This window comes from Grampus griseus (assembly GCF_964374135.1).
Source record: "Grampus griseus genome assembly, chromosome: 3".
Classification (NCBI taxonomy): Eukaryota; Metazoa; Chordata; class Mammalia; order Artiodactyla; family Delphinidae; genus Grampus; species Grampus griseus.
Genome location: NC_139019.1, coordinates 91165631 through 91178889, shown reverse-complemented (window position 1 = coordinate 91178889; position 13259 = coordinate 91165631). Strand labels below are relative to the sequence as shown.

Genomic DNA, 13259 nt, shown 5'->3' with positions numbered 1-13259 from the left:
TTTAAGTTTTCTCCACAACTCCTTCCTTTTAAAATAGTTCAGTAATGCTAGCCATAATACTTAGTGAAAACACAACCAGCAAAAAGCTGACAAAGGTAAATGTTTAAATGTTTACGACTACACTGTTGCTTAAGGCATTTAAAGAATGCCAGTTGTATTTTTGGTCCAAGTGCCCAGTAGGCCAGAAAATGTGCATGTGCTTCACACTACCCAGAGAAGGAAAGTGTGGGCATGAGCTGCTCTGCCCTAAAGCGCTAGCAACAAAGAACACACAGTTGCAGAGAGAAAAGCTGGTGTAATAGGAACATTAGCAGCTTAGTAGAAAATATATCTGCTCCCAAATGCTCATGAGTAAAAAAGAGAAAAAAAAATAAGATAATTACAAGTTCTTTAAAAAACACAAGAAAACAAACACACCCCTTACTAATGAGTCCATGAAGACAACCACAAATACACATCCTCCAGCAACATTAGGGGAGCCTAGCTCTGCTTCAGATGACTTGCTCTTGAGAAACAGAAAGTGGTTCAGAACCATGAGTCAGAACCATGGCGACTTTCCCAAATTCTCCTCTGGGTAGTGAACCTGTTCAGGAATCTGTCATTGCAAACTGTAAATAAGTAGATTTCAACCCTTTTTAACCTATATTCCCTCATGTTATCTGCTGTGCATCATTTGCTAAGATGTTGTAGCTTTTACTTGTGGTAGACTGTCTTACAACTCTTGTAGTTATTTTGACTGTCTCCTTCAAATATTCTCCCTCACGATCCCCTTTTCTGATCTGACCTCATAGGGACCATCCCCAAACATCTCCCCCTTGAGATTCGTTGCCTCCTGACAAAGACCTAAAGACAAGGCTGTATTTCCTCAGGAGATACAATGCAGTGTGTCATCTTCAGATGGGCATGCACTGCACTGCTTAAAAAAAAAAGCAGGTCTCTGCACATGATGAGCTATATTGCTGCTGTTGTAAATCAATGCTGTACCACAGCCAACAAGAGAAAGAACTTGTTAGTAATATATTCTAACTCATGTTCACAAAACACTGCAAATGACTATGTGTGCAGATATATGATTTGGGATGGTAGTACCTTATTTGAGAACTACACTGCATGAAGGTCATGTATTTGTATTGACAGTGTCAAACTGATAAAAGAAAAAGTTACATCAGTAGTTAATTTTCATCTCTATATAAGGTTATGGCATGTATCTGTGGGACATCTGAAGAGCCATATGGGAAGCAATATAACGAAAAGTTAAAAACATGGGTTTTGGGGCCAAACTCCCTAGGTTTAAATATCAGTGTCACCGTCTACTGTTATGAGACCTTAATCAAGTTACTTCTTTCTCTGTTTCCTCACCTGTAAAATGGGAATAATCATAATACCTATATCATAGGGTTGTTATGAGGATTAAATAAGGTATATTTATAAAGCACTTAAACAGAGATATTTAAGTATTTATTAAATTAAGGGCTACACCGGTGTTCAGCAGCCGTGCAAAGACCTAAAAGCAGTAACACTCTTTGTACTGATAGCAAAAGGCTAAAATGGGCTGGTGAGGACACACAGAAGATAAAATGACACATCACTAAAGTGGGTATCAGATTTGAAAAGTGTTGCCAAACATTAAATACAGACATTAAAATTCTGGACTCTAAGCATATTTAATCTTTTCAAGCTTGGTATTAAAATATGCCTAAATGTGCTTTCACATTTCTGTGTAGGTCTGGAGCCCTCAGTTACAAGTCTAGCCTCTGTGTGACCTTGGAAAACCTTCTAACTCTCTCTGTCCCTCAGTCTTTTGAAAAGTGATCAGACTACATGTTTGATCTCTAAGGCCCACCTCTGATAGTCCCAGGAAGGTGGCCACCTGATCCTTAAGAAACATACGAAATAAATGAGAGGAAAAGTAACAGACGTTTTAATAGAACTTTAAACGAAAAGATGGCTGAGTTGGACAAAAAGACAACCCTCCTCCTTTCCCTTCTCTGCAGGGCAAAGATAAAAATAGAAAACAAAGTCATTAGACTTCTGTCATAATTACACTTGAATAAAGAAGCAGGGACAGGAGCAGCCTCCACATTCTGGGACCACTGGGAGGCAGTTACCTTCGGTCTCGGGCTCTGATTTTGTGTATGTGACGGTGCAGCAAAGCACACTCCCCGAGAGGTCTCTCAGAATGGCTTTTGTGCCATTCAAAGCAGGGCCGCCCCAGAAACCAAAAACCACGTATTATATGATTCCATTTATATGAAATGTCCAGAACAGGCAAATCCATAGAGACAGAAAGTAGATTGGTGGTTTCTGAGGACTGGGGTGTAGAAGAAATGGAGAATGACTGCTAATGGGTACAGGGTTTCCTTTGGGGTGATAAACATGTTTTGGAATTAGAAAGCGGTAATGGAGACTCCAGGAGGGCCCACACCAAGAAGTACCTCCCAGAATTTCTGCTGCCAGTGTCCTTGTCCCCGTGGTGAGCCACAGCCACCCCCCACCTCTGCAGGAGCCCTTCCAACACTAGCAGATGGAGAACTTAATGTTCTAGATGATATTTTGACTGAAGTACCAGAACAGGATAATGAACTCCAAAATCCAGAGAGTGAACAAGATAAAAATGAGAAAAAGGGTTCACAAAGAAAAAGTGACCAAATGGAATCTACTGACACAAAGCGACAAAAGCCTTCTGTTCATTCAAGACAATTGATTTCTAAGTCACTGAGCTCATCAGTTAGCAATAACAAAAGAATGGTTAGTGCAGGGCTTCCCTGGTGGCACAGTGGTTGAGAGTTCGACTGCTGATGCAGGGGACACGGGTTCGTGCCCCGGTCCAGGAAGATCCCACATGCCGCAGAGCGGCTGGGCCCGTGAGCCATGGCCGCTGAGCCTGCGCGTCCGGAGCCTGTGCTCCGCAACGGGAGAGGCCACAACAGTGAGAGGCCTGCGTACCGCAAAAAAAAAAAAAAAAAAAAAAAAAATGGTTAGTACAAAAGGAGTCAGTCACAGAGTATAAAAATGAGGAATATCAAAGATCTGAAACAATCATCTAGAAGCTGATCGGAAAATTCGTTTGTCAAGCAGTGCCTCCAGAGAACCTTATAAAAGTCAACCTGAAAAAACATGTCTGCGGAAAAGGGATCCTGAAAGGAGGGTCAAATCCCTTACGCCAGATGGCTCTGAGAGAACTGGGCTTGAAGTGGACAGACGTGCAAGCAGATGCAGCCAGTCTTCTAAGGAGGAAGTGAACTCTGAAGAATATGGCTCTGACCATGAGACTGGCAGCACTGGTTTTTCTGATGAGTAAGGCAACAACACTGAGAATGAGGAGGAAGGGGTGGAAGATGTGGAAGAAGATGAAGAATCAGAAGAAGATGCAGAGGAAGATGAAGAGGTGGATGACGATGGAGAGGAGGAGGAGGAGGAGGAGGAAGATGAACAGGATGAGAGAGACCAGAAGGAAGAGGGAAATGTTTATGACACCTGAAGTGAGGCTAGCGACTCTGATTCTGAATCCATTTCCTTCACAGATGCGTCTGTCAGATCTGGTTCAGGAACAGATGGATCAGGTACTAATTTTTATATGTAAAGGTTTGTCTTTTTTTTTAAGTGGACCTGACTGGTTTTTTTCTTGAATATGTTTAAGTTGAATTATAAAATTTTTGAGGCAATGGGGGGGATGTTAAGACTGTCCTGTGATTTTTTTATATATAGTGTACTTTTGAGTATTATAAATGCACTTGAATAAGGTTTACATATCTTAGTAAAGGCATTTCTCAGCTACAAATTGACTGTATTATAAATGTACACTAGTCTGATTGTTTCTCTATAAGGAAATGTATTTGAGGTTTTAATGTTATAAATTCTTAGATTTCCATACTAGTCAACAGCAGCTTATTTAAACACTGACGTACTTGAAGTATATTCATATGGAACCCGTCTGCTAGGTATAACAATATTTTCATGTTAAATGCCTCTAGATTTTCATCATGTGGCAACAGAAATCAAAATAACTTTTTCTCTTGGGAGCTCAAACTTCCTTTCATTTCTGTACCTGTGGGTTGACTGGGGCAGGGTCGCCAGAGGGCTGGGTATAAAGGTACAAGATGGAAAATAAGAGTATAAAATTATTGTGGAGAGACTGGGTAAGAGGCATCTTGGGTCATTCCTTCAATATTACATGCCCTGCCACTTTATCTTTATCTGACCCATGAGACTTGACTATGGGAATGGTAGATAGTTGCAGTCATTAGGCTGAGGGAGCCCTATTTTGGGGGGAAATTCAGAGGGTAGAGCAAGGAGAGGTCATGGTACTTAGAAACCGCTGGTCACTCTGTGATGATTATACTCTCATGGCTGTCTTATGTAAAGATGCAGCCAGATCTCCTACACAGGCCAAATGTACTAAATATTGGGATACAAGAAAAATTCTATTATTTTGATATAGTTGATAGTTACAATGCCTTTATTACAGAATTTTATCATTTTAATGTAGTACATTGTTAGTAAATCATATTCTTGGTATAGTGTAAACGATAAGAGCAAATGACCAGGTATTTTCTTTTTGTTTGTTTGTTTGGGTTTTTTTGCGGTACGCGGGCCTCTCACTGTTGTGGCCTCTCCCGTTGCGGAGCACAGGCTCCGGACGCGCAGGCTCAGCAGCCATGGCTCACGGGCCCAGCCGCTCCGCGGCATGTGGGATCTTCCCGGACCAGGGCACAAACCTGTGTCCCCTGCATCGGCAGGCGGACTCTCAACCACTGTGCCACCAGGGAAGCCCCGACCAGGTATTTTCTAATTGGCACCTGAAGTGCTTCTAGCCTTTTGCTCACTAGAGTTCTAGGTTTAGGAGTTTAGACAGGTTTTGAAGGAGGTTAAAGAGTTAAACTGAAGAGATGGGTAGTTGGCTTTAATATAAAAAGAAAAACCTGTGGAATCTTTAATTCTACTATTTCATCATACTTTTTGCAAACTGATGGGACATACGTTTTATAATTTATGATAATGGATAGAGAACAAAAATTGCATTGGCAATATGAATGAATGTTCATTTACTGTGGAGAATGTGTGAAACCTGTAAAAGTAGGCAACATTTTATTATAGGAATCTTCTTTTTGGTGTCCATGTTAGGAACAATATTTCTTAGACTTGAATGTTTATCCTGTTTAAGTCAAACAAGGAAGATGTATAAATACGTAGGGCCTGAAATAATGAGTATTTTATTTTTTTATAAATTAATTTATTTTGGGCTGCTTTTGGTCTTTGTTGCTGCGCACAGGCTTCCTCTAGTTGTGGCGAGCAGGGGCTACTCTTCGTTGCGGTGTGCGGGCTTCTCATTGCAGTGGCTTCTCTTGTTGCGGAGCGTGGGCTCTAGGCACACGGGCTTCAGTAGTTGTGGCGCACGGGCTTAGTTGCTCCACGGCATGTGGGATCTTCCCGGACCAGAGCTCGAACCTGTGTCCCCTGCACTGGTAGGCAGATTCTTAACCACTACCCCACCAGGAAAGCCCCATGTGTATTTTTAATAAATTCCTTAGATGCTGATACTTAGCAAGATACCTATTCATGCTTTGTTTTTTGTGGATTAGACATTTCAGATTGAATGGTAGCCAATAGTTCTTTTTTTTTTTTTTTTTTTTTTGCCAATAGTTTTATAAAACCTGGATATTAAAACTGTTAAGAGAGACTTACTGTTACAAAAGAGATACTTGCCTGGAACTCTTACTTTCCATATTAAAGGAAATTTGTGGCTTTTCTTTGGAAGAGCTCTTATGTGGAACATATTTTAAAGACTGTATTTAGTATGCACGACATTATTATTTTTATTTTGGAGTAGTTTCTCTTCGTAATAATGTGTGAGAGAAAAATGGGGTGGATCTGGAACTCCACCAGAGCTAAAAACAATTTTTTAAGATTTTTAAACACAAGGGATCACAGTTTAGTTTTTGTGTCATGCATTTTCTAGATTCCAGTTTATTTTACCTTATTTTTCTCAAAATTTCAGTAATTTTCTTATAAAAGTGACACACGTGGTGGCTGTTAAGGGTTTATTTGTTAGACGACTTCCATTGTTTTTTTGACCTGAGAATAATAGTTGGGAGAGGGGATCATAAACTTAAGAGCAGTGAAAGTTATTTATACAAAAAAGATTAAAAATCCTTGGAGATATTTTAATGGTAATGCTATATTTAACATTACATAAAAATTGTTGGGTGAGATCTTACTTCTGCTTCTGTTATATTTCCTGCATCATCTTTTTTTTAAAATAAATTTATTTATTAAAAAAAAAGAAAGCAGTGATGGTTGCAAAACTTCATACTAACCGCTGAATTGTACACTTTAAAAGGGTTGCATGGAAATTATATCTCAGCAAAAAATGGGGGGAGGGGCAGGTCAGCTGTAATAATAAAGGTTCCTATTATTATCCAGTAGTCTGCCTTCTCTTATCAGAAATAGAAGGAAGTAGGGAGATTAAAGTCACTCTGTCAACAGCTCTTGATAATGAGAAGTCTGGAATTATATTTCAAATTGCCTATAAAGGGTGGCCAAAATGTCTGGAAACTTAGAGGTAGAGGATTAATGGCCCTGCTCTCAAAGGGAAATGATATACACAGAAAATAAGAGTAACCAGTAGGAAGGGGCTACCTGATAAGGCACGGGTTGCCCCGCCCCGAGGGCCAGCCAGGCCTCCAGCTGTCTAGTGCTCCAACACGACAAGGCCTGGTGTGAAGCCAGGTGCACCTGAGCCCCACCCACAGATTTCCCCAGGTAGTGAGTCACGAGAAAAGCTACGAAGCCAAATAGGCTTTTCCTTATTTCACTTCTGCACCCTGCAGCCTCTAAGCCTATCACTGACCATTAAGCACAATCTGTGGGCCATTCTATGGTGGCCCAAGGAAAGGAAGCAGCAGGAGCAAAAGCTGAAAGGTGAGAAAGGAAGGACTATTAGCAATAGTTTGGCAGGATCACCAATTCCTTCCAGGAATCACAGCAGACAGAATGACCTTAAAATGTACATTGTAACATGTCACCTCCTACTTAGAACCCATCCAAGGCAATCAGAAAACATGCAAACTCCCCACAGCTACCTGGAATAAAATGCACACTTGGTGTGCCAGCCACCAGCTGTGCCTGATGGCACCTGCACCTCTCTGGTCCTCCTTCGCCCCTCTTCCCTCTCAGAGCTTCCAACGCACCAGGTCCTTCAACGGCCCAAGCGCCTGGCTGCCCAGGGCCTGGCATTCGCTGCTCCCTCTGCCTGACTCTGCTCTCAGCGGGCAGCTTCTCATCCCTCAAGTCTTTACTCAAATAGTAGCTCAGATAAATACCTACAGGGGGCCCCTCCTGTTAATCTCTACCACAGCTCCCTGCGGGTGCTCTGTGGAGGGCTCACCACACTGTCACTACTTTACTATTTATTGCAGTCCACCCTGTAGACTAGTCATGCAAAGATGGGGAGTATGCCCAACTTAGTCCCTGGTGTATCTGAGGTGCTGCCACAGTGTCTGGTGCATGGTTGGCATTTGATGTTTGCTAAATAGATGAACCTGTATTTTTAAAAATAAAGAGATGAACCTGTATTTTTAAAAATAACTCTGGCTGGGGAGAATTCCAAGAGACAAGGAGAACAATTAAAGTGGTCACAGATCACATCTTAAGTAACACTGATTGTGGTGCTACTAATAGTACCACTTACAAGGACTTTCTTTCTGACAATTGTACAGTTACATCAGTTAAGCAATGAACAGACTTGATTTGACTAATATAACCGTGATTGCCTGAATGTTTACTAACTGGGGGTCTGCGTGCTTTTACTGTGCACACAATCCCATGTGTCCTTGAACCTCCTTCACAAAGCAGAGGCCAGGTGGGCCTGTGGACTATTCCCAGGGTTAGCAGGCTGTTCTTCTGCCCCTTTCACCCCCTCTTCAAGTGTAACAAGCGCAGGTTATGCTGCTGCTCTACAGCAGGGCTTCTCAGCATGGGCTGCACATGAGACTCTTTTAAAAATTCCAAAACCCAGGCTGCACCCCAGACCAATTACATCAGAATCTTTGGGGATAGGGCCCAGGCATCAGCACTTTTTAAGGCTCCTCAGATAATTCCAATGGGCAGCCAAGGCTGAGAAGCACTGTTTTAGTGAAAAATCCAAGCACCCAGAGACCAACCTTCACTTAATTCCCTTATGATAATAGGATCTTGTATTCATTTTAAAGGTAAAAGCTGGTTGTACCAAAAGGAAGCATCCTATGAATAAATACTAATCTAGAGATACTCATAAATTGTTTCCTGAATGTTTATTTAAATCATTAAATCCCCTTTTTTAGATTTTTAATACTCTTCCAACTCCTATTACTACAAATGTCACTTTGCCTCAGAATACTCAGATAGAAAAGTGTATCTACTTGGTGAATAAAAAAATTCTAAAATATATAAAACCCACTTACCTGAACTACTCAGATACATGACCATCTCTACCATTTCACAGAATTCCTAGCAATAGGCACGAACACTTAGCTTCTTGTAAATAAAGAGAGCCAATAATATTCAATTGACTATGTAGAAAATGAATGGAAGAATGAGTTCAAACAAATGATAAAAAACTGAAATTGACTTGCTTGAAATTACTTTTAAAATATGACTTTAAAAATGGCTCCTGCTAGAAAGAGTCACATGTAGAGAACAAACTTATGGTTACCAAGCGGGGAAGGGCAAGGTGGGATGGACTGGGAGACTGGGATTGACATACAGACACTACTATGTGTAAAATAGATAACTAATGAGAGCCTACTGAATAGCACAGGGAACTCTACTCAATGCTCTATGGTGACCTAAATGGGAAGGAAATCTAAGAGGTATATGTATACGTATAACTGATTCAGTTTGCTGCACAGCAGAAACTAACACAACATTGTAAAGCAACTATACTCTAATAAAAATTAATTTAAAAACAGACAAACAAAGTGGCTCCTGCTAGAATTAATCCACTAGGTCAAAGAAAAGCATGTCCAAGCCCTGTCTGCCTTCAGTCACATCCACTTCCACATACATGGATCTATACATCCCACCCAGAAACAGATTTTTACTTTTCTAAAGCCCATATCAATCATCTAATCACACCAACAGACAAGGTTATGTTTCTCACAAGATTACTCACCAAATAGCACAGATGTGGAAAAAATGTTTTTTATGCTCTTCAGTATTTTTAAAGATCCACAGTCTTCCCTAGTTCAAAACAATTCAAGCAGCTAGGCAGTTATTAAATGTGATCAATAAGATCTGAAGCACAAACTTGAAAAATGCTTCAAAATCTTTATTACTAAAAGAACTCTTCCAAGTAGAATACACAAACAGAAGAAAAGTAAAGGAATGTTCTACCTGGTTATTTTGTCCATTATCACAGACACAGTGATGTGCAAGCCATTTTGAACCAGTGTTGCCTACAAACTTTCTATCTACACCATCTATTATTTTATGGAGAACTGCTATTCTTATAACTTTTTCATTGATCTGAAAGTCAAACCAGTTTTTCTGGTCTGTCTTCAGAATTGTTTGGTATACACAAACAGTGTGGATGGTACTTTAGCCGATAATGCTGGAGAGGATCTCCAAATTCAAAAGCAAGTAGTGTCCTATATGTAGTTAGATTTTCTGGAGCCACTAAGGGTCTGTACCAGACTAACTCAGTAATTACTACTTATGTAATTTCGATTTAATTTTTCAAGTCCGAACTTTTTCTAAAACACATTTCCCCTTTCTAGTCATATATTAAATTCTAGCCGGGCCTAGGATAGACACAGTCGTAATAATGTGTTATTGGTGTCTTAGCCTTCCGGCTGAAATATTTTCTTCCTTTTTTTTTTAATCCCTGTGGTTGAGGAAAGTTGTACAGACCAATTCAATAGAAGTAAAACCCACCAGCTTTCTTGGGAAGAACTGTAGAATACAACAAAATTTATTTGTGGGGAAGCATAATTCCTATTGAATGAATGGAAAAATGAAATTGTAGAATATTTTCAAATTAAACACACTGTAGAGTAAAAACAGCCTCAGCTAGCAGAAAAGTCAGATCGTAATCTGATAAGATTCACTTGCCATTTAGATTAATTATATAGATGGGTCATTTATATAACCAAGGAGATATATTAGGGATGCATTTTACAAGGTTTGTTTTCGTTTTTATACTAGGGTAAGTGTTTCCCGTTTGCCTGTAATAAGTGGCGAGCCTTTTTAATATAAAGAAGACAAAATTCTCCCCAGTGTCTGAATTAACATTACTTCTGAATTAAAGAAGCTCTAATTGATGGGGATTTACTGTGTACATAAATATAAGGTGAAATACACACTGAAATAATTATTAGGGAGAAAGAATCGGCTCTCTGTACCCGTTGAGATCGTCCCACCAGTAAAGGTCGACTTTGCTCTGCCTTTCATTTGTGCAGCTGTTAGAAGGCATACACTCAGCCAGTTTAACCTGATGAAATATACATTTCGGCTAGTCATCGGGAGATCAGGTGTCAAGGTAAAGCTCTAAAATATGTAGCCTTAAGCAGTCAGTTACTACTCTTTGGTCCTCTGACCACTCTCCCAGGGAAATGGGGATGGTACAGCAACTAGAACAGCTCTGGATGGGGGAAGGGGAGTGAAGGGGAGGAAGGGACGGTTGCAGGGGGAGCCACTTACGAGACATAGGCTGGGTAACCAAATCCTATCAGGTTGCAGAGGAGAGAGGCTCCATAACCGAACACCAGGTACAAAGCCACCAGCCCGATGACACCTGCAGACACGAGGAGGGAAGTGGGTCGGGTGGCACACAGGCGCTCCAGCCGGGCAGCCCCCGCCAACACCGCAAAGCTTGGCCCGTTCTAGGCATTGGAGAAAAACCGCACCGAGGCTGGGCCCGCGCCTTCTCGGGGCTTTGCCTTTGGTCTGGGGATACTGGCAGGCCACACCTTTGTGCCCTTCCTTCCCCCGTCCCTCCCGCAAGGGGCCCCACGCCACGCTGCGCACCAGCTGCAGGAGCCCCGCTTCCTTCCTGGAGGGTCTGGGCAGGCCGGGATTCCGGCGCCTGTCCGCAGCCCCTCCCGTCCCGTGCCCAACTCCGCGGAGGGTCTGGCTAGGACCCGGTACTCCGCCACGGGGACCGCGCTCCCTCCAGCAGGGACCCCGCCACTCGGCGTCAGCTCTGCGCTCGGCCACAGGCACACGACACTGGGCCGCAGGGCAGACACGTCAGCGCCGGCCGGTCCCCGGCTCCACGTCCCGGGCGCCCCGCCACCGGGCCGCCCCGGGCGAGGTCTCTGGCCCCTGGCCTGTCCAGGCGGCCACTTCTGTCCCCGACGACGCCACTCACCCCCGTCTGTCACCGAGCCCGTGGTCCCAGCTGCGATGCGACAGCCGCTCCCGGGCCGGGCAAGCGGCGGGATCGCGGGCCGCAGCCCCACACTCACCGAGGGCCATGTAGCTCCGGTTCACGCCGGTCTTGGCCTCGAGCTTGGCCAAGATGTCAGTCATGCAGTTCTTCTGGTGAAGGAACTGGTCGAACCTCTGCCTCATGGCTGCAGACATGGCGGGGACCGTCGCGCCGCCGCCTGGGACTGCTCCTGGTGCCGGGTGGCCGCAGAGCGAGGTGACTGGGGCGGTGCCGGAGGCGGTCGATTCCCGAGTTCCTCCGCTCGCGCCCCGCAGCCCCCCTCCTCGCCCCGCCCAGCCGCGCCGCCCCCTCTCCCTCCCGCGGTCCGCGGCGAGCGCCACACCCTCGGTGGCGACGCTAGCAGCCGCTGCTCGCTGCTGGGCGGCCGCCCACTACCTCTGTTAACTGGGTAGAAAGAAGGTGGTGAGTCTTGTGAGGTCCCTTCGGAAATCGTACTCGAAAGGAGGGGGCAGGCGTCCTTGTTGCTCCCACCTAAAAAGTAGTGGGACTGGTTTGATGTACCTACCCTGTTCTGCTAAACCTGCTGAGACGTTTTAAATCTAGAAATTGAAATGCTCGACCATCCTGAAAGAACTCTTTGGTTGCAGACCTACTTTTCCCTTCGTTGTCAGTACTCGGCATAGTTCTTCTCACTTACAGATAGGAGTCTTTTTGAAAAGACCCTTGAAGAAACTTAACACACCCTCCTCTGGGGACACCACTTCCAAGAAAAGTCCTGCCCTACACTGCTTAAACCATTTCATGGTGGGCTTGGCATTTGCTTGGTCTCTGATACCATGGAAACTTTTCCAGACCCCGGCTGCGAAGTCAGTAGTGCGCGCTTGCCTACAAGCAAAATTACCCTGCAGAAGGTAATTCCAAATCTTTGGGCAGAACTTCACTTTGCTTCCTTCAGAATGTCGTGCTCATGCTCTTCCTCCACCTAAACTTAGGCTCTTGTTACCGCTCGCCCGTATTATTTCAGGAAACTCCCTTTGAAAGTATTCTTTCTTACTCCTGTGATCTGCACCCTGCTGCAGAGTTTTCCTGGTTGCTTAAGCTTGAAAGGCTCTCCGTTCCCTACAGACCAGAGCTCCCATTCCTTAGTATAGCATTCACTGGCCCTGTGCACAGACTTGCCCCAACATTCTCTCTTTGTCCTGTGCAACCCCTCTGCTCTTTCAAATTGACTTTACAGTACTGCCTTACACTTCAGTGAAAAGCTACCTTGCCCACTCTTAGCCTTTTCCTTTTGTGCTAATTCTCCTTCCTCTTTTCTTCCCCAGATCTTAGCTCAATTCTCTCAGTAGTCCCATGACCATCCAGGCAAATCAGTGACCAAATTAAATTTAAAAAAAAAAAGTAAATAAACCAATAATAGGATTACTGTGATAGCCTCCCCGCTGAGGTGTCCATTTCTGTCTTTGTACCTACGGGCAATTCTCAGTGTGGCAGCCAACTGGAATATTTTTAAAATGTGAGTCAAGTTGTGCTGTCTTTTTGCTCTTAACCCTCCAGTAGCTTCCCATCTGCTGGCCTCAAGGTCATAGATGATATGTGTGGTTCATCCTTCTCCCTTCTAATTTCATCTCCTATTGCCTGCTTCCTTGCTGTGCCTCAAACAAGCTGAGCCCACTCCTGCCCCTGGGCTTTTACTTTTTTGCTGTCTCAGTGGCTCTCAAACCGCAGTGATTTTGTCCCCCACAGGACATGTGGCAATGTCTGGAGACATCTTTGGTTGTCAGATGAGTGGTGACAACTGGGGTAGCAGATGTTACTCACCACTACTAGCATCTAGTAGGCATGCTGCTAAACATCCTGCGATGCACAGGTCAGTCCCCCCCACCGCCCA

The 13259-nt window shown here is 43.6% G+C and overlaps 1 protein-coding gene across 1 annotated transcript in view; it reads right to left on the bottom strand.

Moving 5' to 3' along the window:
• Positions 1–11666, bottom strand: part of REEP5 (receptor accessory protein 5) — a 43446-nt gene extending 31780 nt beyond the window's left edge. The window contains exons 1-2 of the mRNA XM_082649847.1: positions 11445–11666; positions 10678–10771 (exon numbers count right to left, since the gene is read on the bottom strand). Coding sequence (XP_082505973.1) covers positions 10678–10771; positions 11445–11562 — 212 coding nt within the window. The 5' untranslated portion in view covers positions 11563–11666. The remainder of the gene's footprint in view (positions 1–10677; positions 10772–11444) is intronic.
• Between the last annotated feature and the right edge of the window lie 1593 nt (positions 11667–13259).